This window comes from Nyctibius grandis, chromosome 27 (genome assembly GCF_013368605.1).
Source record: "Nyctibius grandis isolate bNycGra1 chromosome 27, bNycGra1.pri, whole genome shotgun sequence".
Lineage (NCBI taxonomy): Eukaryota > Metazoa > Chordata > Aves > Nyctibiiformes > Nyctibiidae > Nyctibius > Nyctibius grandis.
Window position 1 is genome coordinate 1,988,876 of NC_090684.1, and position 24,611 is coordinate 2,013,486.

Sequence of the window (24,611 nt, forward strand, 5' to 3'; positions counted from 1 at the left end):
TCGCGTTTGCTGGCTCAGGACCCAGGACACATCCCTGGATTTTGGCTCCCTGAAGCCGCTGCTGCTCCTTGCTTCAGCCACCTGCATTAGCCCAGTGCTAAGCCAATCATCACCCCGACGCTTTTCACTGACACAGGGAACTTTAAGCTTCTGTTCTGAATACAAATCTCCCTTCAAAGCCCTAACAACAGAGCCGTCTCGGCACCAGTGTGCAATGATACGCCTCTAGTGGAAATACAGCTTATACCAGCGCAGAGATACTACAGTCACTACTCCTTCCATTAAATTCCCATGGTGGCATCACTATATTTACCTCAGAGCTCTGCCTAGCTAGCAATGCACAACGTGGAATTTCCAACTTGACTTACATAGTAATACAGATTATTCTTTCAAATTAGTATTTTGCTTTCCGTTCATATCCCCCAGCATTTAGCACATCGTAAGGGACGAGGGGATTTAAATCTCTATTCCACACCACACTTTGTTTTTTCCCCTACACAAAGAATGCCTCGCCCACATCGCTACACAGCTCTGCCCTCCAGCTCCTTAACACCCATCTGAGCATCCTCTCATACACTGAAAAACTGCTCCTTACAGAGTCAAAGCTTGATATCCTTCTAAAGGATATTTATAAGCCTGGTCAATAGCAGATCAATCACACATCCAATTAGGCTGGTTAAAGAGGGCCTCAGAGAACAGCTTCATTCTGCTGATAGTTGTTTTACCCACGTTGCAGGGCAGGACAGGCTGCACCTCTGCTCACTGAGCCGGCTCCGCGGTCCTGCTGGGACCTCGCCGCTCTGCAGCGGGATACTGACACGATGAAACGGAAAAATACGACATCCAAATAAAGTCCTGGGTTCGGTCTCCTGTTTGAACTTACAATAGTCCCTCTCTAGAGAGGGAACGCTTAGAGTTCGATTTAAAAAATCATTTTTCTAGTTTCATACCCCTGGGCAGGGTGGTCAATCCCTTCTTAATTGAATCCCCTTCTCCACCCACTTTTCTCAGTAGCCAGTTCCACCTTCCACAAAGGCTTTCCAGTTTTTGTAAGGCCTGACAGAAACCATCCTGTCAGCTAGTATAATCTGCACAGAAACTTCAGACTTTTAATAAGCAACACCATTCTTGGGAGAGCAATGTGAAGGGCATTAGGGACAGCAAAAGATGCCCAAAGGAATGACAAAGTAACCAGGATAAGAGGTATGATTTTCAGCTGCTATTTTAAAATATTTTTAAAATGGAAACAAATCCAACAGCTTAACATAAATCTAATTTAGGAAAAAACATACAGTCTGGTATGAAATTCAATATAAAAAGCTCTTAGCATCTTGTAAAAATGCACTGACTCAATTAAAAGCTTATGTGAGCTGAAATTGTAAGATGATAATAACAAAAAGTGAAAGAGCCAGACATTCTTCTAGTTTGTATTATTTTTGAAAATTGATATTTACAAGCTATTAAGCTCTTTCTCAGACAATTCCTTTTTAGATGCAGCAGAAATCAAATTTTACACCATTTATCCACAGACTAAGTTTGCATCAACAAAAGTATCCCAATATATTTGTAAAGAATTCAAAGCACCCGTTTTTAAAACTCAATATGCTTACTCTGCTTGTCCAAAATCAATTACAGAAGCGTCTCTGTAAGATGATAGCCTCATTTTGCACTCTCTTGTGAGTGTAATTCTAAATATGTTATCCGTGCTCATACTGAAAATTAACTCCTTACTGTGAAGTAGAACTGCTCTGTCTCCTGCTGGTTGGCCCTCCTCTTGGCGATGCTCGGTTTGCTCATGAACGTTTCCGAGACGGTGGATTTCACAGACTCCATGGAGTTGCTGTACTGAAAGCAGTCAGAGACATCAAAGTCCTCTATCGTGACTATATCCTGGATTGTCTGGAGTGTAGCTTCCATGGTCTTCTTAACCTGTCCAGCAAGAATGAGAGTACTTAAAAAATGAAGACAGTATGTTGCAAGTAAAAAACAGAGGTAGTAAGTACCCTGGAGCATTTTACTAATAAACAGATATTACTGGTTTCACTGTGCCACAGCTAAGGTGCAAGTTTTGCTCATTAGCAGCACAGTCCACATAAACAAAGGGCTGGCAGCACACGGAACCTGCCAGGAGTAGGAAAGCAGTTGTAATCTCACAGGCTGGGATGAGGAGATGTAAGGAAATTTAACCTCAAAGCAAAGAGTGCTGCAACAAAGATCTTACAACCGTCTTCTGTAACTACATCTACTGGGCATCAAATGTTAGGTATTAAAAAAAGGACTTTTTACTGACGGCTAGAATCAACTGGACATAAAGGAGTTGCAAATTTTGCCCAAGGAGGATTAAAAACTCTTGAACACAGAGGTGCAGATTAGGTATTTTGACCTGTTCCCAAACAAATGCCCTTGATCTGGTCTTCTCATCTTAGATGACCAAACAAACAAAAATTAGCTCTTACCTTAAGTTATGCAAATTCACTGTCCTCACTTCAAAACATTAAATTCCTCTTTTTCTCTTAGCTATCCAAATACAACTTTTGCAACACAGCCAGCCCTATCGACTTAAGGATGGGAAGAGAGATACGTGCAGGTATTTTAAAGGATCCTTTCCACGCACCCAGCTTCCATGCAAGATCATGCACTTGGCCTCAGCTGCCTTATTCTTGAATTTTACCACAAGTCTTCATAAAAGAGGACCACAGCAACTAGATTATTCCTTAATTAGCCCCCCCACTCCCCACTGGAAGTGGTAAGAGGGTTGTTGATTTTTGGTTGATTAGCTCACCTCTTCATTTTCAATCTTAAGCGTCGATAGTCTAGACTGTAACTGCTGGCACCTCTGCACTAACTCGCTCTGGACTGGTTGTTGGGCACATAGCTGCGACTCCTGGAAGAGAAACAGCACCGCTTTTAGAGGGCTAGGGGGAAAAAAATACATAATCAAGAACATGGCAATTACTTCATTCAATTATTATAAGCAAACATCCTCCAAAATGCTTCATTTTAAAACTCTAACCCTGGATTTCAACCAGTGGGAAAGGTCTGTGTCCTACCACATTGCAGTTCCCTTCCTGACTGTATGGAAAAATGAGCAAGAGAGAGAACATGAACATCAGAAAAGAACAAGAAAAACTCAGCTACTTTCAGCAATGTAACCTCATCAGGTGTTTTGAAGTCCTGTTTCACAGCGTGAGGCAGCTTTTCCTTTTACTTTTATTTTATTGTTGCTTTGTTTCCAAAAAGGAGAACGCTGACCTCATTGCATAAGGCTGTTTTTTCAAGACAGAAATTGGAACTGGAGTTTTATCACACACATGCACATACACCACCATATATCCAAGCCGGTACGTGCAGGACCTTTGCAACAAGACCATCAGCCTGCATTTATTCAGCCTTGAAAAGAACCAAGATAAATGATTCAGCGAATGTGAGCTGCTAACTGAATGACAGTCTGCAGGTAATTCTTTTTCTTCCCACGATCTTACAGGACACTGCCAAAGCACAGCAACACCGAGACAGGTCATCCGCAGTCTGAGGGCTTCACTTAAGAGGGAAGAGAAAAAGAGGAGCCTTAACCAGCGACTGTAAGAAGAGGCTGGCTGCAAGAGACCATCCTTACAGTTTTTCCTCAGTGTTCAGGAGGATAATCTAGAAATCCAACCAATTGACCTAAATTATTACATTGCACATGTGTTCCCGTTTAGATTTGTGAACTGGTTTCAGCTTGTGCGACTTTAAACAGTTCCCAGATGAGTAACCACATCTTGATAAACCTATAAAGAGAGAGATTTTCATTGCCAAAAATGAAAGTCCTCTGACTGCCTCATCTCACAATGAAGATGCATAAAGCACCACTATAAACCATTTGTGCTCTAAGATTACACACTCCAATGCCTCAAAAACCAGCATTTAAGTTTCTTATCTTGTTGCCCCTTCAAATTTCTAACTTCAGAGACTGTCTCAGGGTGCAGGGGTTAACTCGTGGGTTGAACGAGAGGTCAAAACAGCGTTTCCTATCTACATTTAGGATTATACCTAATTAAGCATTTTCATCTTCAGGAGCTTTGATAGTCAAAAATTAAGAGTCAGTCGTATTCAGCCATCCATGCCATAAACGTCTGCTTAATCTTTCTATCAGCTCCCTTTTCCAAGGCTCTCCTCCACCTCCCAAAAATAGAGCCAAACAGGTGGCCTTTCAGCGGGTCTATCTATCAAAGAGGAGGGAAGTAAACAGGGGGAGCCACAAGTGTTTACGGAGGAGGAACATAAACTGACCATATCACCCATGTGCGGCTGAAACTCGAACTTCATGGGCGGACAGAAGACATTGTTGTACATCTCCATCAGGCGCTGCTTATCACTGTTGGCATCCAGGTTCTCAACAGCGTTTTCAATGGCATCCAGACCCTCATGCTTTGACTGCTCCAGGTTTAGCTCAGCAGACAAGAATGTCCTGAGAGCTCTGTTGAGGCTAGCATGGTATCCCAGGTCACAACACTGCTGGAAAAACACACACAATTCTATATGAATAAGTGAAGAAATTCTGGAATGGAAATTAGAATGTTTCTGAAGCCAGAAGTTATATAAATGGATAACAAATCATGGACATTTTATCATCTTCTGAGTACCAGAGCGGTCCTGCATCTCTCCTTGATTGCAGAGGCATCTTGACTGGGGAACCTCAGAGTTGGCCCTAACCAGAACTCTCAACCTACACTCCAATACAAATTTCAACACCGTGTTACAATTAGTCATTAAGACAAGTACAGCTTAAACTGTTATAACAGTTTGTGGAGTTCTCATGGAGACTTTATTCCATGCTGTTAAAAAAAAGTACCCTAGAAGAGGGTAAGTTCAATAATATGGCAGTGTATTTCTTTAAATTCTAACCTTATTTTAGGGGCACTGATTCCCACACTCCAAAATCATTAAATAAAATTATTCAAAGTAAGAGGAAAACAAGGCACTAAAGTACTATGTGGAGAAACAAGACACAGGATTCGGATCATCTGCAACAGTTACTCTGCATCTATAATTCCACCCAAGACACAGAAAACTGCTTAATTCAGGAAACAAGAACACGACCTGTACATCACAGGCACAAGGAACAGAGTCATCCAAAAAGCAAGCGGCGATCGGTTGGGATGACTTCATTGCTGGGGTGAAACAGAAGAGCAAAAACTTTCAAGCAGAAAGTGGTTGTGGTCAAGAATTTCCTGGCTATTACTGACACTAGGATGATGTCACTGGAAGACAATCAAGCAGCTTCATCTCCAGCACGGCTGCTCAGCCAAGTCTTAAATGTTTCAGAAGGGAGAAAGGCGCTTTTCATTAGCTGATCAGAAACAGCCTGAATTTTTCAGACATCTAATAAAGTGAGCGAGAAAGGAGCCCACCTTCTTGGAATTACAAGGAAGATTACATACACTAGGAGAATATCCAAAGAGAAAGAGACCATCTGCTTGATTGCTGTGCTGCTCTGTAAGCAAAATTCACATGAAATCTCCTCTTCACCCATCATTTGGGTCTCATCACTGTCATTGTGTGCAAACGCAAAAGGAAAAAATAAAAGGGGAGGAGGGAAGAGGGGTGGAGGGAGAGAGAAGAGCGAGCGACTACTGGACCGTTCCCTGCTTTCACAGAATTTCTGTCACCGAGTGCTGGTGGCTGCCTGGCTCCTGTGCCAACAAGCTGTGGCAGGTGTGGAGCCCTGTAAAAAGAGCTGCACTTGCTGGTTAGGCTGGAGGCAGAGAATTAAAGGACATTACATTCAATCAGAAAGAACAAAAACCAGCCAAAAAAAACCTCAAAAAACCCCAAAACAAAAGATGCTGATTGAGAATGTGCACGTGTGGAGGCAGTCTTGGATCGACAGCCGCTCACAGCTACTGCTCTTCTGCAGGCACACAGTGCCAGCCTCTGCGGGAATTTGGGCAAAGCCAGTCCCAGCTGGGCCAACAGTCCAGGCAGGATTAGGATCAGCTCAGATATAAGAGGAGCAGTCGCTCCTTTTCCCCTCCTACTGCGGGCCAGACGGCTGCACACCCACCCAGGGCGATGGGCTGTCCCCCCCGCGCTCGCCCTCCTCCAGCACATCCACGTCCCCAAGCAAAGCTGATCTGCTGCACACAGGGAGTTCACTGGTGGGACTGGGAAGTCACATGGGACTTAGTATTTTACACCCCGCCTCGCTGCGCAGCAGGACTACGTTAAGACAGGAACATTTTTTAGCTTTATGTTATTGAAGCCAGCGACAGAAAACATTTTTCAGCCCACTCCCCCACTCTAACATTTCTAAAAGTCCGGTGTACCATTATAAATGTATCAGTCTTGCCATCCCTCTTCTGGGTTATATAAATGTTTGATGGAATCATTCTCCAAGGAAATCAAATTTTTATAAGAATTTAATGATAACTCATTCAAACTCACTTCCCAACATGACAGCTGATTAACCCTTTGCCAGTTAGCAGTTTTCAAACATGCCCCAAATAGAATATTTAAGGAGAAGGAGCCCTCTGTTTTAAAATGCAATTCACATTTGGAAGGGAAAGTATGAGATTCTGGAGTAAACAGCAATAGTACACCTATTCCTAGAAGAGCAGAGTAAGCTTTAGGACTCAAACACGCAGTTTTACTTTTTTTAAATTCTGTCCTAGTGACCCTTTCATAAATATGACTTAATACAAACTTCCCCATTACTGTAATATTTCATTAGCATCAAAGAGCTGCCTCAGTCCCCAAAGTCAGGAAATTCAAAACTACTGGGCTATGTCAGGAACAATTTATTGCTCTTAACTCACAATGAAGAATTAACTCGTTGTTACCCCTCCATGTACACTGGAGGGGGAACACAATGTGTTGTATAAATATGACAAGTTTAATACCATTCAGCCTAACACAATCTACTTTTAAGTAACTTTGAAGACTGCTTTTATATTATATTTCAAAATTCAATATCATCAAATTATTAGATCAAAGAAAAGAATTAGGACCTGGCTTAAAAATTGCATTTTTATTTAAGTCAGATGCTTCAGACAACCATCACTGGTTGTAATTGTTAATTTTTGATCCTTCAGATCAAAGGCACTAGTAAATCTATATTCCCTGCATCTTAACAATGAGATAACTGAATTCCATGTCCTGTGCTCCCATGCAAGCCCCACATTTTTTCCATGCCTTCTGAAAGCAAAGCAGCTAATACTTTTCTTTTAAAGATTATGACAATTTGCAGTGTAGTGTTAAATTGAAAGCTTCAAGGAACACAAGGGGGTTAAGATGGGCATGGACTCACCCAGAGCCATGATGATGGCTCCTCTCTAGGAACAGTGACAAACCCATGTGGGGCAGAAGCTTGGCTTCTTGTCTTGCACCACTGCCTACCATGCCCCAGAGACGCTGAGAGTATCTAGTGAGAGGAGCACTTCCTTCAAAGCTGGGCAACCTGCACTTGTCAATGCACTACTTAAAAGATCTCAGGTCTGTGCTTAAAAATTGTTATGGGTTTATGAAATCCAAATGGATTCTTTACTACAGGTGACTCATGAAAATGTCCAAAGAACAGTCTCTCAGCAGACAACTGAACCAAGCACATTTGCAGTATTTGGGGAGAACTTATAGGATTTTAAAAGAAAAAGTTAAGACAATTGAATTACGCTGATGCCAGTGAAATGAATCCTTATCTTGTACGTTTCAATATAAAAATACACACAAAGTTATCATTTGTTAAAAAAAACAAGGTGGCACGATTCAAGTTGAGCAAATACTAACCAAAAAAGGTCTCCTGAATAGGCAGCACATATAAACGAAACATGCCTCTTAGGGACAGCAGCTTTGTAAAACATGACATTTTGGAATAACAGTATTTTTTCAAAACCATCTAGCACTGACAATCCTGACCTCCAAAGGACAGGTTTAAACAAATCCCTAGCAGAAGTGCACTTCACGTGATTTTATGATCAGCTGAATAAATGCATTAGATATACTGTTAGGTATTATAATAGCTGACTAATTAATAGCGATCTGAGTGCTCTTCATTGCCTGTGTCTAGAGACACTTCTGTTCATTACTCTCCCCTCCTACAAAGAAAGTCCCCTTCAGGCTTTGCAGTTGAGTGTTTCTAATACAGCAGCGGGCTGTGCTTGGCAAGCAGAGTAAGATCAAGCAACACTCAGTGACCCAGACACCCCGTGTTCAGTGCCTTTGGTACTCCAGCTCTGCAGGTGGAGGAGGGTAGTTAACTAACAGCTTAATGACTGATTATCACGCCTGTTGTAACTCCCTGAGCTGCCCACCCAAGAGCATCACTCCACAGCTGTACAGAGGTCACCAGGTATATAAGATGTTGAAGGAGAGGCACGTGGGAGGGGTAATGGCAGTGATATTCACTGCGGGCACCCAAGCAGCAGCACTTACATCAATGAGATCAGACAGGTCATGAATGTAATACTTGAATACAGACGCATTGGTGGCTTCCAGAGCTAGCAGATACTCGTTTCTTGCCTTTATAGCCTTCAGTCTATTTTCTGTGTACTTCGCTTGGCGCTAAAAGATAAACAAAAAAAACAGAATATATTTTAAAAAGAGGTGCAGCAGGAGTAGCAGCATTCTTAGTAACACCACAGTACACGGAACAAACCTTACCCTGCTCACACAGTTTTTGTTCATTTGGATTCCAGTTTTATCAAAACTCAGAATTTAGATTAATTATTTATATGTTTTTAAGAACTACTATACCAGACAGCTTTGCTTGAAAGTCTTCTCTGAAAACAGACTGCGGGTTGGGGAAGATTATGGAAAGAATGAAGGAACAAGGTGGGTTTATGAGGTTATGGCCCAGCCCCAGCACTACCAGAGCGGCTGGTAGAAGCCCATAGGTAGTCTGAGTGCTGCCACAGGCACTCCAGCTCTTCCAGCAGACATTAGGCCTAAACTTGGTCCTTTCAGAGCCTCAATCAATCCAAAAATAACTCTTTGTCTTCTATCGGCTTGAATCTTATCGCTGAACTACTTAACTGACCGACCTATTGCTAAGGCAACTGGTCCTGCCTATGAAGTCGGTTCGGGACTGAACATCTCCCTGTAGCACCGGTCAGATCTTAAGGTGGCATGAAATGCTAAACAAAAATCTTGTATTCTGTACAAGAAAAAAATGCATTAACCATTACTTCCAAGGTGGCAGCTGTTACTTTCATACCCTCACCTCGTTTTAGCTTTCTGTGCCATGCCTGTATAACCTGGGAGAACACAAAATGCACATCTGATTGTCCTACAAGAAACTGGTGCTAGCTTTTGCCTTTCCTAAATCTGAATGTTTAAAACTTGTACAAAAACTGAGACTTGCATTTGAATGTCACAGAGGAGGGAACTCCTGTGCTGAACTACTGCACAGGCGCCCTCCTTGAGCACCCTACACAAGCAGCAATGCTATGCAAGTACCTTCTCCTTCATTTTCTCTATTTTTTTGACAGAGCTTCGTCGAACATGTTTTTCTTCAAACTTGACATTGGAAGTTGAGTCAGGGGAGCGTGGCGTCTGCTTGTCCTCTTGTTTCACCGACTTCCCAATCTGCTTTTCTTCCTGCTTCTCTGCCTCCTTCAGTTTGCTCTGAGCACTAATGCTGTCAGCGTTGTACATGTGGTAGGTTTTCATAACCTGCAGAAAATGATCCACAAGAGTCAGAGAGCACCACAGTTCAATCTGCTGAGGAAGGAATGGGTTTACCTAACTAACAAACTAGGCATACAGATGTTTTGCCTTACTTTAGCTGCATGACCAAGCCTCAGGGAGAACAGTTATACCTGTATCTGGAAAGCTCATAGGCTAGGAGGGAGGGAGAAATCCTAAAAAAGAAGTCACATGCTGCAAAACATTTTGGGTTGGTTTTGTTTGTTTGGTTTTTTTTAATTTTTTTAATTTGGCCAATGCACTCCTCAAAACTGTAAGTTATTAATTGCAAAATATCATACTAACTAAGGAATGGCATATGGACAGTGACCAGCAAGTCAGATCTGGTGGCTAGTTGGGAGTTAGAAATATCTAAACCAGCAAAATACTCAGGGAAATTTCAAAAATTTCACATCTCAAAAAAGCATGACAGAAGATGCATGAATGAAAGTGGCTCTCAAAACGAACCTAAAATCTGAAATCAAAGTGGATTATTTTGCAGCTGCTTCTTTGTTTAACTTTGGCGTGTGCCTCCTTGTACAACCCAATAAAGGAGTCATAAAAACCGAAAAAAGATACAGACTAAATCCAGCCTCCTTACTATTCAAAGAAAATTATATGCCAACGTTGGAAAATGATAGCTTTTCATCAGCAGGTAAGGTTTCACAAGGGATGCCTATCAGCCTTTCATCTGGATGAATCAGTCCTTTAAACATCACAAGTCTTGAGGAACCGTATGCAAATCAATAGTCTGAACACAATGGCTGCAAAAGCAACTCAGGTTTGATTTCTTTAAATCAAATTTGGTATGAAAAAGCTCTTCTGTTTACCTTATTTAATAAAAATACTAATAAAAGAGTGTGGTCCCTTTGCTCAGGGAGACCTGGACCCTGTACTACATGGACAGCTTTTATTATAGCACATTTTTTATAAGTAAGTATAGAAAAATATCCCCCAAAGCCACCAAAAAATGAAAAGCCAACCCCTATTTGTTTCACAGGATATTCATGTCGAGCTTCGTGCTAAGAAAACAGAACTAAACCCAAAGGGCATGATATATAAACTGGCTTTTTTTCTCCACAATGACAAAGCAATTCAATTCACATACAGACTCCAAAGCCAACATTATTATGATAAAATTTTGATAGGAGCCAAAAAAATGCACAGTTGCATAAAGACACGCCAATAGCATCGTTCCAGCATTAATAAAGACCCCACCTGCAAACAATTCGATTTATTTTAGGTGAAAACCCACTTATACCTACTTCACCTTAGTTTGAACCATAACAGAATTTTACAGAAGATGCATGCTCTCTCTTCATGCAGCGATCAGCAAAGGTTCTCAGATACAAAGAGACGTCATATTTAAACATGAAAGAGAATGTGAACGCAGCCAGTATTAAAGAGAGACTTTCTGAATAATTTACACACACACACACACACACACTTTCAGCTCCTGCATATGCTTAGACTATAAAGCAGGCATTTCTAATAATAGATGCAAAGTAGTTTCTTTTCCTCTGTCACTGAAAGTGGAACTGGCAGAAAGCAAGAGAAGCAGAAAAAGAAATCACCATTTTAATGATTTTATCCTGCTGACGGTGCCACGTTGGCAACCACAAGCTCTGCCTGCCCTGTGTTGATTTCACGTTTCTAGCATTGACATTAAAAAAGGTAATACTCTACATCACTTTGTTTATCAAAGGCTGAATTCTGGAAGATCTTCCAGTGATAGAGAAATTATCAGGACTCGTTATTTGGCTCAATGATCCATCAGAGCCTGGTATGCAGAAACGATTACGTACGTCTGTGTAAACTCCACTAACCAGCCACCTTATCAACTTTAGTGCCATGTGAACTTGGATTAGAAATAAAACTCAGTTCCTAAAGGTCTGTGTTTAGAGACAGACCTACATTCTTCCTTAGGATCCCATTCAAAAGTTCAATCAGACTGTGCCCTCAAACAAAAGACCATTTCTAGAGGAGGCTTTGATGCTCTAATGGAACAATTCCCATGTATACATTATGTTGATACAGGAAATTTCAGGGAACCCCTCCCATATTAATGCCAAATTTCATCCCAAGGTTGATATGCCATGGCTTGAGAACCATCCTTGGGTCATGTTTGGAAAGAACGAAGGAAAGAACGTGCACCTCAGCGTAATGACCCAATGTATCATTAGGGAAGGACAAAAGAAAAGACATCTTGAGCCACAAAACCGTGTGTAGGTTCTGCTTTTAAAAGAGAACTAGCTCGCTAACAGCTGCAGAAAGCCAGAATTTAATCAAATAACAGGCTCTTCCATTCATCTATGTGAGCAGAAAAATCCCCAAGCAGCACATGAACTTTTATGAACGCATTCCTTCTCCCTCCTGAAGCACTGCCTCTTTCTTGGTGTCCGCAATGGACATACTGAGAAGCAAAAAGCACGGATGGAAAGACTATTACTCTAAAGGGAGCTGTTTTGCTGAAAGAGTCGAGGAACAAATAAGCACAGTGGGTCCCCCTGCTAAGCTGTATGCTGCCTTTTGTGTGCTCAGACCACACAAAACCATGGACTGAAGATTTTTAGCGTATTTGGAAATAACTCTAATAGCTCTTTCTAAAACCAACACGTGCATTAAGGTGAGATCTTTGAGAAGTGGAGCCACCACTTACAGAGCTGAAACAATATAAGGATAGAGCGAAAAAAATGAGATTTATGGTGCTCTGTCGACTGGTGAACACAAGCTGTCTCAAACTGCAAAGGCTGCAGACATTTATCTGTCTTGGTGCTTAGTCTCTGCTGTAACAGCAGGCTGGGAGAAGTCAAACACTCCTTCCTTCCGCCTGAAAAGACGCCAAGAAGTCAGTTTGATTTACCGTGTAGAGTTCATTCAAGACCTTCATCAAGTCCTCCTGGAGCTGCAATCCCACTTCCTTGCTCTGCAACAAAACAGAGAAATGAAAGTTAATTGGGGAACATGGTCAAAAGGCAGAGGAAGAGAGCATGCTCCACAGCTACAAATAATTTAGGCTCAATTAAGGAGCACTATTTATACTAGCAAATCCAATAACGGCTCAGCCCAGAGCCACTTATGGTCAAATTGCACAAACAGTATTAATAAACTGAAATGTTATATATGCACAGTCAGGAAAGCCTTACAGTATGGAGGCAAGGAAATTTCCAGTGGGATTTTCAACATTACAAGCCTGGAAACACCAGATCTGCAGGATCAAGCAAGACTGTTGATACAGGACAGCTGGGTATACACTAGAATAGGGAAGCTGAAGAAACGCAGGATAAGAAATCCAACAGGGATGATCTTCCTTTATTGAACATCGTATCACAAAACAGGCAACACGGCAATTTTCCTGATGTGAGGTACCTCCTCGACAAAGCCAGACCCCGAGGCTGTGATGACCACCGGCCACCACCTCCTTCACACCCCCATCTCTCCAGGCAGTCCTGCTGCCCTTTCCCTTGACCTTGCATCTTGCAGCCCTGCATACTGCCTGCCTGCCCCTCCTATCCTCACTCCTTGCCCCTCGACCACACGCACATCACGAGTTGCCAGTGCCACCCCATCATAACGATTCTGGAAGAAACGAGGTTGCTCAGATGGGGACATACACGCAGCAGCACCCAAGGTCAGGTCCTTTGCATTTTCGTACGCTCCAGTCCCATGCGCCTAAACCTGCTCCCCAGGCAGCCAGACGTGCTACTGGAAAAACAAGTGTCTGACACAAACACCGACAGAGGCGAGCATCCTGCTTTTTCTGAGCAGTCTTTAATTTGAAGAAAATAAAAAAGTTGGTGATTCCCAATCTCCAAGAGAGTTTGCAGAAACAACATCTACATTTTTTTCCATCTCTGAAAGCAGAAAAAAAGCTGAAGCTGCTGCTCATCACTGCAGTGACATGGGTGGCAAGGATTTCATGACTGCCTTTTTCTCAGCGTTGGAGATGATTAATGAAAGTGACTGGCTGGGTCTGTTTTAAATGCCCTGAGCACTGAACTTTTCACACAGAAGGAGCTTTTCAGCCGCACGCTTCACTGTGCTGGTTAAACTGCCTGGACTGGACCAATCATCTGCCTTTCACTCGTCTTTTCAGCCCATTTGCTTATTTCTTGCATAAAATTGCTCATTCACTGTACAAACTGCTGAAGCATCAATTACACGAAACAGATTAAAATGAATATTTTAATGCATATTCAGGTTGAAGAAGAAGTGGTCTAAGTGCCAAATTGTCAAAACACAAAACTCTTTGTGCTTCCAAATGAGCTCTCAAGAAAGAAACCACCAGATTGCTGGACTGGAAAAAACCTTACATGAAGATGAAGGTAAGACAGATCAGAGGTGACATGAAAACTAGAGCTATGAAATGAACACTGTTAATTTAATGTTGCTCCCAGTACTGATTACACCAATTAAAAAAAAAAAAAAAAAATACATTGGAGGAAGCAGAACGGTTAGCCTGGGAAAGTCAAAAGAAAATGCCTTAGATATTAGCAAAAAAAATATTGCTGAAGTGCTGTAGAGGGTGGTGGACCTGATGCACACGGAGAACTTTTCTGAGGTCCCATGGAGTTCAAAGTGCATCCAGATTAAAGGGTGCTGATCTTCACCATTGCCACGCAGGCAAAAGAGATTTCAAGATCATGCTAGAATGTGGCACAGAATTACAAATAAAATGCATGCCAAGACAAAACAACAACATCTCTTCACTTGCAAACGTCTCCAGGGATCAATTTCTATTTCAACATCGAATTCTATATGATGTTTTTCAAAGGTAGATAGAGTTTAGAATGATTCACTTTGTAAACAATCTTCCAGGAAAAAGCAATTAATAAAAGCAAAAGAAAACCTGATAAATTTTATTATTATCTGTTCCTGCCTGCACCTGCAACTACAGTCTATCTGCACATCCCTTAAAAAGCCTGAGGAAGGGCTTGTGCAACAAAATCTTATCTGATTGGCTCCAATAATAAACTGTGTGTGCACATGGGGAAGGGGTGTCCCCACAAACCTTGTGTCCTTCTTATCCACAGAATTTCACAGAATCAATGAGGTTGGAAGAGCCCTCTGGGCTCATCGAGTCCAACCATTGCCCTGACACCACCATGGCAACTAGACCAGGGCACTAAGTGCCATGTCCAGTCTTTTCTTAAACCCCTCCAGAGATGGTGACTCCATCCCACCAGGGCTAAACACTTGTTCTCTTGATCTGGGAGATTATCTAGTTTGATACGTGTCATTAACGCTCCTGGAAGATGGCACAGCACGGGAGCCCACCACACGCCCGAGGCTGGGGAAGGGGGAGAGCCGGGTGCCAGCACCACCTCACCTGTGCTGCTGCAAAGGTACACGCTGATCAGCGACAAACACAGCCTTCCTTTTCTCTGCACATCAAGAAAATTACCAACAGCACCCAGGAGAACAAGGAAGTCATTTCAGCACAGTGACAACAGTAACTGTTGCCCAGGAGCACTAACTTATGACCTCAAAAGTTTTCTCGTGAGCTGCCTTTTCTTCAGCCCAAAAGAGGAAAGCAAAAGAAGCTGCCCTAAGCGTGCGTGCATGCACATGCATCCACATACACGCTCACACATGCACACATACTCCTTTGTTACAACAGGGTGTATATGCAGCACGTGCAGAGCTGTAGGTTGCTGCCACCCCTCGCTGGAACATAAATTCCCAGCACGCTGTGCCAGCTTCTCAACGGCCTCTTTGTTCCAGCCCTCCTCCCCTCTAATTTAATCAAGATGTTTTTGGGATCTACTGCAGCACTCGCTTGGCTGTTCCGCATTCCACCGAACATTAACGACTTCAGCTTCAAAATATTTAGGGGGGATAATAAATATGAGAGCTAAGGAATGCTGTCAACATTTTATGCCCCGGATCTCAAGCCTCAGCAATGTAGTTCCAAATCTGATAGAAAGATGGTACGGCTTCAAAACAAACATACCGTGAAGTTCACGAGATGCTTTCTGTATAAACTCAACAACAGCAAGGAAGCGCTCAGAAACCACTGGCGGGTGAATGCGTAACACACTGAGATAAGAGATTTTATCTACTACGCTGCCTGAAATTATGTCAGCCTGTGACAGGGCTGGAACTGGAACCCAAATCTGCTGATTCTGAAAACCACTCTCTAATAAGATCATTTCTCTACATCTCTTAAAAAGGAATAATTAAATATAGGTGGGTAAAAAACAAACATTACATGTTCTAATGTTTTTACATCAACAGTGGGAGTTGGAAGGCAAGTGGATTGAGTCCTCGCTGAGACCAGGGATGAAATTTGCAGAAGTGCAAGATCCTTTTTATTCCTGTCTAAATCAAGGTTACAGTACAAGGTATTTATTATACGTTACTTAACATCTGCTTACAAAGTTTTTCAAAGAGAAAGCTTGCCAGGTAAAATTCTCCAAGATCATACATGTAGTACTTAAATAAAATTTGCTAATTAAAGTTTAGAATTCTTTACAGGTAGATTCTTGATAATGTTTTCTTTTTGTTTGTTTGAGGGTTTGTTTTGTTTTGAACAGGCCTGCCTTTAGCTCATTTGCATGCAGTAGCAAATACAATTCATGACCTTCATGTTCTCATCTAAACACCACCAACTAGCTCCACTGTACAGTACTCCATCATCGCCATCAGTCCAACCCATTTGTTATGAGCGTACCCCTTATTTTACAAGGATGTCGTCTCAATGAGGCCTGTAACCAACCTGAAGCCTGCGCAAGTTTTGTGCAAGTTTTATGCAAGTTTCTCCAACAACTTTTATGAAGAAAGTGTTCGGCCATTATCACATGGCCCTACAGAACAGGAATTCTGTAAAGACTTCTTCTAAAGCTTCAAACTCTCCAGAATCTAAAGAAAAGCTAGGAAAACAAAATCTATGTCATACAGTATACATGCATATTTTGGGTGATAGGTCATCATTTTCCAGTTTAATGATCCATTATGCCCTGGTCAGTCATATTTAAATTACAGTTGTATTATCTAGCTTTCTCCACCATTTCACTAGTGATTTGTTTCACCACTATGTCAGTAATAAGGAATTTTCCTTACTACAGCAGAACACTGTGCTCTGAAACAGCCATTCCTACAAGAAACCACGTCACACTGCTGCCTCCCATACTCCGGGGTGAAAGAGTTGCTTCCCAACAACCCCCACCCCCCTTTTCTCCTTTTTTTTTCCAGAATTCTGTGGTGATGCCATTGAATCTTGGGCTTCACGCACTCAATCCCAACAAACCAAGCAATTTTATGGCTGAGAGCATTCATTCTTGTTGTGAAGCCAGCTACATTTGCCCTCACTGAGTAAGTCGCACGTGAAACGGGCTTCAGAAGGTGGCAAGATCTACCGGCAAGTGGTGAAGTCCTGTAAAATATTGGAAGTAACGTTCTGTAATTCTGCTTACAGTTTTAATGCTCTGCATGACAGCTTTGTGCCACTGACTTCTCCCTATATCCTTTTTCAAACTCTTGTGATTTATCTCTAGGAAAAATTGACTGGAGGCATCAGAGTCGGATGAATGACCTGGAGTGTAAAAGTGCTGTCACCTTGTTCCTGGCTGATCTGAATTCACGCTGCAGCGAAGATAAAGACAAGTGTAGTGGTGTAGTGAAAGACAACAACAGCACAGAGGAAATCAGAAACAAACCACAACAACAACGGACTACTTTAACACATTAAAAAAGGCCAAATGCACCATATTCTTTGCCCAATCTATAGGTAGAAGTGAGGTTTTTAGCCTGTAACGTACGTAGTAAAATTACTCCAGCTGTAGCCTTTGGTATTCAGTACCTCACCCCAGGCAATGGGCTCTGATCCCATCATGGTACCTGACCGGGTGCAAAGTGTTAGCAGTGTAACAGAAACCTTCCACTCCAATTACAGGTGGGGGGAATCGAGCCTCTGACCCAGGAGCAGATTTATGTACTAACTCAGATAAGAACAGCATACGAGTTATTTCACTCCCTCTCCCTTCCCCCATTCCACTTGTTCGAAAATAAGCAGGTAGGAAAACCGGGAGATGTGATTTCCCCAATGAGAAATCAGAAAGTGCCGTTTCACAACAGGCCTCTGTGTGTTCTGACTTTTGGGAAAACAATAAGAACCCAACATCACTATTTCCTCAGGCACCTAAGGCAGAGGAAGACGCAGTGGGTAAGGATGCAAGCCTGAGAGCAGGGATATAGCACGTACTCAGCGACTGTACCTCAGTCACCGTCTTACTTATGGCATTTGTATAATTACATGTTTACACTGTTATGCAGAAATATTTTTACAAATGCCCAGCATTTTGGCCAGTGCATTTCCTTCACGTGCGTGGCTTTTCCATGTGTGGTGTATTTTAAGATTTTTCATGTTCTGGTACCAATGCAGCAGTGAGACGTACTGCAGCTGTAAAGTAGGTCATCTTAAGCGCAGACTCCCTAAGAGAATTAATAATTCTTCTTCCTTGATTACTGCAAGGCTTTTAACCAACGCATTGTGGATTTTTCATTTCACATCAAACACTGTGCAGAGTACGAGTAGATAAACTGGTTTTTTTTTCCACAATCAAAGGTATTAAACAGGAAGCGAATTTCAAATCCTCAGTTTCGTTTTCTTCATTCCTTCTTACAGGGTTTTCGCCTCACAAATATCATAACTGAGCTTGATACAACAGTGTAAAGGAATGCCACGCTCTCAAAGCGAGACTTGTAGGGCAACCACCCCTCCCTGCCCACGCTGCTCCACGCCGAGAGGACAGGACCACCTGAACGAGGCAGAAAGCAAGGCAGGAGAGGGTTACTGCTCCGAGCATCTCCAGGGAGCCTCCCAGTTACACCGCTGCAAGGAGCCCCAAGGTAGAACCAGAGCAGATGATGTACATTTTAAACACGGTAGGACCAACACTGCAGGAAAGGTAACACGTACCAGCAAGGCAGGCAGAGGCTGAGAAGGCACCTGCCTCTGTTTAGAGACACAGCTCCAGAAAGCAGCCGACAACAGCCACTGCCAGTCCCGAGGCCCCTCAAGACAGGAATTTACGCATATGCAGAATAAATCTGCCTTGCTGCCTATTAACTTTCCAATTACTTCACAATTTTGTTATGTAAAAATCTGTCAAGTTGAAAACAAAAAAAAAAACCCAGTTTGTTCAGAAACTACTCAAAGTGACTGAGGCTTCCACAGTCCTTCCTTTAAAAAGATGTAATTTTCTTTCTATTACATTTGAACAAGAGCTATTGGTCTGCTTCCAGGAAAATCTCAGAGAGACAACAGAGAAAGAGTGATTAAAGATACCAAATTAAAGAAGTTGCTTCTCAAAAGGCTACACATGTATATAGATATCACCAAGGGATCCCACCAAAAAGATACGTCCGTAGGCAAGAAAACCCGATACCTGTACCAGAAACAGAAAGGTTGCACCATGCAGAGAAATCAAGGGCCACATTAAAATGATGGGGGTAGAGTGAAAAGTGAGAAAAGGGGAAATCAAAAGGGGAGTCAGCTCAAATGGAAGAATATTTTGAATACGTGTGTATAAATATCAAATAAAAGGGCCACGCTGAAGGAGGGTAAGCAGGAAATCAAAGGAGTGCTCTCTACATAAGTAGATGGAGGAATGAAAAGGAACGTGCGTGAGAACAGGCGCTGACACCAAAGCAGGATGGTTTTCCAGGAGAGGTGACCAGAATAGCAACACCGGGTGGCACACAGGCTTTAAACTTCAACCTTGTACGAAACCCAGGGCTAAATCATTAACTGTTGGACAAATAAGAAAATATTACCTCCTTCGCAAGGTGCAACAATTTGTTATTAAGACAGTTCCACCAGTTCCCCCCAGTTTTATTTGCTCAAGAGCGGTCATTTATTTCACCATTTATCTTCCTTTTCTTTCGCAGTAGCACAGAATTGCCTGGACCCTGCTCCTGGGGCCAGCGATGCTGCTGAAGCCAAGCACCAGATCCTCACCGATGCCAACAGGATTCATCTTCAAGACTGCTACAGCAGCAAGCCCCTTATTGACACCATCTTTTACTGAAATGTAAAAGTGTTTCCTCAGGAGAAACCAAAATGAAGGGCGGAGAAAGAGTAGTGTTCAAAGAATATCTACACCTTAGGTTGCAAGTTTCCAACAAGATATAAAACCATGTTTGGTGCAAACAGCCCCACGCTCAGACACGTAAAGGTTTTGCAGGGAGAGCTAACCGAGGAAGTAAACAAACCCGAGAGGCAGGAAGAAACGGGGCTGACACACACTGTACATCCAGCACCACTTCAGTGCTGGCTTTGGCAGCAAACACAGCTTCTCTTATCAACAAAGATACCTTTGAAGTGGCTGGCAAGCTTCCATCTAACACTCAAACAAACAAGACCCTCCACGTCGTAACACAGCCCTGGAGAGGGATCTCTTCACCATACAGAAAAACTGCATGAGACAAAGCCAGGCCACGCAGGCTCCCCGCGACGCTGGGAATCCAAACACTGCGAACACAGACCCTCTGAAAACCTGGGTGCAACGCGGGCACCACCGCTGGCATTGCCAAGGTTCACTGATTTCAAGACAGGCCCATCCAAGCTTGACCGTCAGCACTGCTGTGCCCTTCGTAAAACTCTTCGTCCAAGAGCGAACGCAGGAGAATCTGTCCCAGCCTGAGGATTCTCCACCGCAGCCGCTGGAAGAGACAAACCCCCCATCGCCACCACTGCTGACGCCCCCCCAGACAGACACCTCCGCTTTGCCCACCTCGGGCTCCGCGCTGCTCCAGCTGTGACCCAGCCAGCTCCCACCCCGCCTCCCTCCGCATCCCCGCTGCCCTTGAGGATGCGTTTCCTTCCCAGCACGGACCTTATCGCACCCGCCCAGGCCCTTTGCAGCCTTAAGGCTGGATTACAGCTGCATGCTGCACTTAGATCTCTCTCGTTTGAAAAAGCTCACCACTTCAGACAGTACAAGATAGAGCAACTCAAGAGTTCAGCAACAAAAGGGATCTTAAGCACATCCTTTTTACCCTGTCTGTCCTTCCCAGCTCACCTGCTCAATCCCAGCATGATACAAAGCACTGATTCGAGAAAGCCTAAATTATAGATTATCCAAGAACAGGATCTCATGCCTAAGGATTTTATTTCACCTGCCCTCAGCAAATGAGGATCTCTGTATCACTATCCTCTCCATATTTCATAGCATTATTTACAACCCAGTGAGCCTCCAAATTTGCTTCCACAGCGTCATGGAAAGGTTTGCAGCGTGGCACAGCAGCATTATTTTCCATACAGCTCCTGTATAAACGATATCTGTTTCAAGACTGCTAAAAAGTGCACAGTTTTAGGAGCTGTCGCATAGCACGGCAGCTCTTCTCCATTCAAAAATGGGAAAGGATGTCTCAAGCTTATGAGAGGATGGGAGAAGCTAAGGGGAGAGGGAGGAGAATGTTCTTTTAGATTTTCTCATCACGGGACTAATTTCCCTTTGGGCTAGCATCATTTTAACTTCCGGTTAGAGGCACAAAAACACATGCCACTCCTAAATATCTTGCTAAGTCACTTAATTATTCCTCCTCAATACCTACAGATACTGATCAGAAAGGCATCCTGGCTCTGCCAGCGACTTGCTGAGCAACTCTGGGTAAGTGACTTCATCCACTTGTCCCTGTTTTTTCATCCAGGCAAAGGTATCACTTGTCTGCTCATGGTCCAGAGACACTCTAAAGATTATTTGCACTGCTCTTGGGATACACCGAGTACTACACGCGTGCTATGTGGGAGTTTTACAAACAGACAGCATTTTTTTTTTTAATCCTTGAAATATAAAGCTGATTTCCAATATTCTAACCACACACCACATCTGTTTTCTAGCCTCCAGTAGCTTTTGTACCAATTCATGCTGGAAGGTGAGAGATTCTAGTGAAAGAGCACAAGGAGGAACAGATCCAAGCTCAGCCAAATTTCTCCATTTATCAGCTGCTATCTGATTCAACTATGGGACTCTCTAGATAAGACAGGATGCAATTTTTGTTTTTAACCACCCAGCACAAGTGGAATAGCAACCTAATACCTGTTTTGGCCTCCAGCCAATTTGGTATGACTGGCAAACAGTCAGACAACAAGCAGTTGGAATTTAGTAACAAGTGCCTTTTGTTTGCACAAATTAATATGGAGTTTGCATTTTGTCTGTGAGAAGAAACCAGAGGGGTTTTTTGTTCTTAGCTGGTTATTTGTTTGTTTTCATTTAAGTCTTACTGCCCAAAATAAAACAGAAGAGACTGAGACCACGCTTGTACAAGGGGATGAAAACTAAGATGCCACTTTCCAGCCAAACTGGGATGATATCAATTTCCATGTAACTCCTCACCGAGGCATTTTCTCAGCCACCTTGCTCAAGCACAGCCTTTGTTGAAATTCAGTGGGGAGATTACTTATCCTTTGGAAGGATTAGAGGAATTGAAGAGTAACTGCCATTCAATAATCCTGTGTAAGTATCTAATCAACCATAATGTAATTACCAGAAAGTTTTAAAAGGTCAAAAAGGTCTTAGTGTGACATTACTTGAAAAAGAGAAGGTTCCTCATCTGCTTGGGTGATGTCTCAAAAAAAGAAGTAGAAGAGAGAGAAGGTAACACGAATATATTGTTCATGCTCTGTCACTGTCCATTGAAAACTTGAGAAATACACTGAGGACAAGGAACACAACGGTGCACTTGCACTTATTTCCATTCTCCTACAGAAATCAGTTGCCAACACATACAAACACCTGCCGTAAAAGAGCAAAAGCATCCTGCTCTCCAGGTAACACACAAGACGCTGCTCCTTGAAGTGCGTCTTGGCATGAACCATCACCACAATATTGAGCGTTGTTCATTGTTCATTTTCTAGCAGTCTAGATGGACTGCACGATATAGACTCTCTTTATCAGTTAAAGCAATATAGATGTTACAAAATATCTGAACTCTCTTTCCTCAAGACATTTCAAAATACAGCAAAGACCAGAGTGAAAAGCCAACGCGGCCTCCAATTACTGCCAAGACTGCACCTAAACAGATTTTAATTTTAAAGTCACACATCACTCACACGACTCTCTTAATATAACAACTGACACCACTGGAGGCAAGAAGACAGACAGGAAATTATGCTAGGAGTTTTTTATCAAAAGTCTTGCTCTCCCACTTCTCTCTCAGCAGCAGGGTGATTTAGGATGAGTCTCCACAAAAGGATTCTTTAGAAAGCTCGAGTCCTTTTGCACCCCCCATCTCTAGGCCTTGCAACAGTAGAAATAACTCTCCAAGATCATGACAGGTTGCAAGGGGGTGCGGAGTGGGGGAAGAGAAATTGCTTTCAAAGTTAGAGTTGCAATGCTTTTAACATGTTAACTAGCAGACATTACAGCCACTGACAAATCTCTGAAGAGACTTGGCGTTACTGTTTAGTAGGAGTTTCAAAGCTTCCATACCGTCTTTCTTCAACTGGAAGAACAGATTCTTAACACAAAAATACCCTCTCACACTATCCCACCTTTTTTTCCAGGTGGAAATCAAGGGGAGAAAAAGGGGACAAGGCTAACAAAAGAGACCTCAGCTGCATTTTCTCCTTCCTCCAGAGAAGGACAATACATTCTTTTATTATCTTGCATAGTAGGAATTCTTCCTAATTTTTCTTTCAACAGTAGTTTCTCCTCTGCAGCAGACATAGATTTGTCTTTGGAGAGTTGTTCTTGATTATATTAAGAGTTAAAAACCTGGAGAGTTTCTGCTTATTTAATAGAAGTTTCAAAATGCATACGGAACTTTGAGCAGGTTAAAAGGAAAAAACATGGCCTGAATTTAGGCCAACAAATCTCAACTGATCACCTTCAGGAAAATCCTAAAATACTAGGAACATGAAAATAACTAAAGAAATCAGAGGTCAAGTCAAGCACAGTTATTCACAAAGAGGAAAAAAACCCCAGCATGTGTTAGGCACAATCAACAATAAATTGATCCACCAGAAACAACAGCTAAAACTTTGCATTTCAGAAGGGCCCCAAAAGAACACGTGATTGTAGCACTCAGTTACCTTCTTGAACAGGCGCCCCGAATCTTCGCTGACCTGGACAAAGCGCGGGATGATGTTGTTGAGATAGATGTCACTTAGGGTGGTGTGATCCCTGCTCTCCCGCTTCACTTGATTTAGCAGGAGATTCCAGCAATTGACGGGGGATAGCACGTTCTGATCCTTCCTATAAAGGACACAAAATAGAAACAAGAATTGGATAGGACTTTACCTGAAGTGGACAAAATGATTCTGTCCATGATGTTCTATATCTATAAACGCTAGAAACCCGGCTACAAGTATGTATGGATCTGCTGAGGGAGAGGAGAGCAGAGAAAGGCTCTGAAATGGCTATTGCACATACAGAAAACATGCCCTCAATTACATGACTACATTCACAGGGCCATGGGCTTTAACAAACAGATCAGGCAAGTGCAAGCTACAGGATGCCAAATGTACGCTCTAATTTTTTCTTTTGAATCCACGAATTTGTGCATAAATTGCAGTGCCTGAGGGAGAGCGATGGCTCCAGTCTCTGACAAGAGGTTTCACAGAGCTGTCTTAGGCATCTGCGACTTAACCACAACAAAAAGACTTCAAGCATCCAGTTAGCTAAATAGCATCTGCATAGGAAACAAAATGTTATGTCTCATGTACAAAAACAATTATGTGCAAGAATCTATATCTGTCCTGAGCAGAAGAGAAAGCAACACTCACATAACAAGCTTTATTTTCTCATCTTTGAACTTTCTCAACCTTATTATGGCTGATTCCCTCTGCACCCTGCAAATAAGCAACACAAAGGGCAAAAGGAGAGCTGAGAGGAACCTCAGTTTAGTTGGATTAACATTTCATCTACTGAAAGGAAAATAAGTCATTTCTTAAGGCACCATTTCATACCAGATGAAAGCAAGGACGTTAGCAGTGATTTTGCATG

At 42.6% G+C, this 24,611-nt stretch overlaps 1 protein-coding gene across 3 annotated transcripts in view; it reads right to left on the reverse strand.

The window, feature by feature from the left end:
- SRGAP2 (SLIT-ROBO Rho GTPase activating protein 2) overlaps window positions 1–24,611 on the reverse strand; it is a 97,801-nt gene that overhangs the window by 32,499 nt on the left and 40,691 nt on the right. For 2 of the 3 annotated variants that reach the window (XM_068419093.1, XM_068419095.1), the window contains exons 4-10: window positions 23,699–23,861; window positions 12,524–12,586; window positions 9,433–9,648; window positions 8,410–8,538; window positions 4,273–4,497; window positions 2,783–2,884; window positions 1,732–1,929 (exon numbers count right to left, since the gene is read on the reverse strand). In XM_068419093.1, the coding sequence (XP_068275194.1) occupies window positions 1,732–1,929; window positions 2,783–2,884; window positions 4,273–4,497; window positions 8,410–8,538; window positions 9,433–9,648; window positions 12,524–12,586; window positions 23,699–23,861 (1,096 nt within the window). The remainder of the gene's footprint in view (window positions 1–1,731; window positions 1,930–2,782; window positions 2,885–4,272; window positions 4,498–8,409; window positions 8,539–9,432; window positions 9,649–12,523; window positions 12,587–23,698; window positions 23,862–24,611) is intronic. The other variant, XM_068419094.1, reaches the window with a different exon arrangement.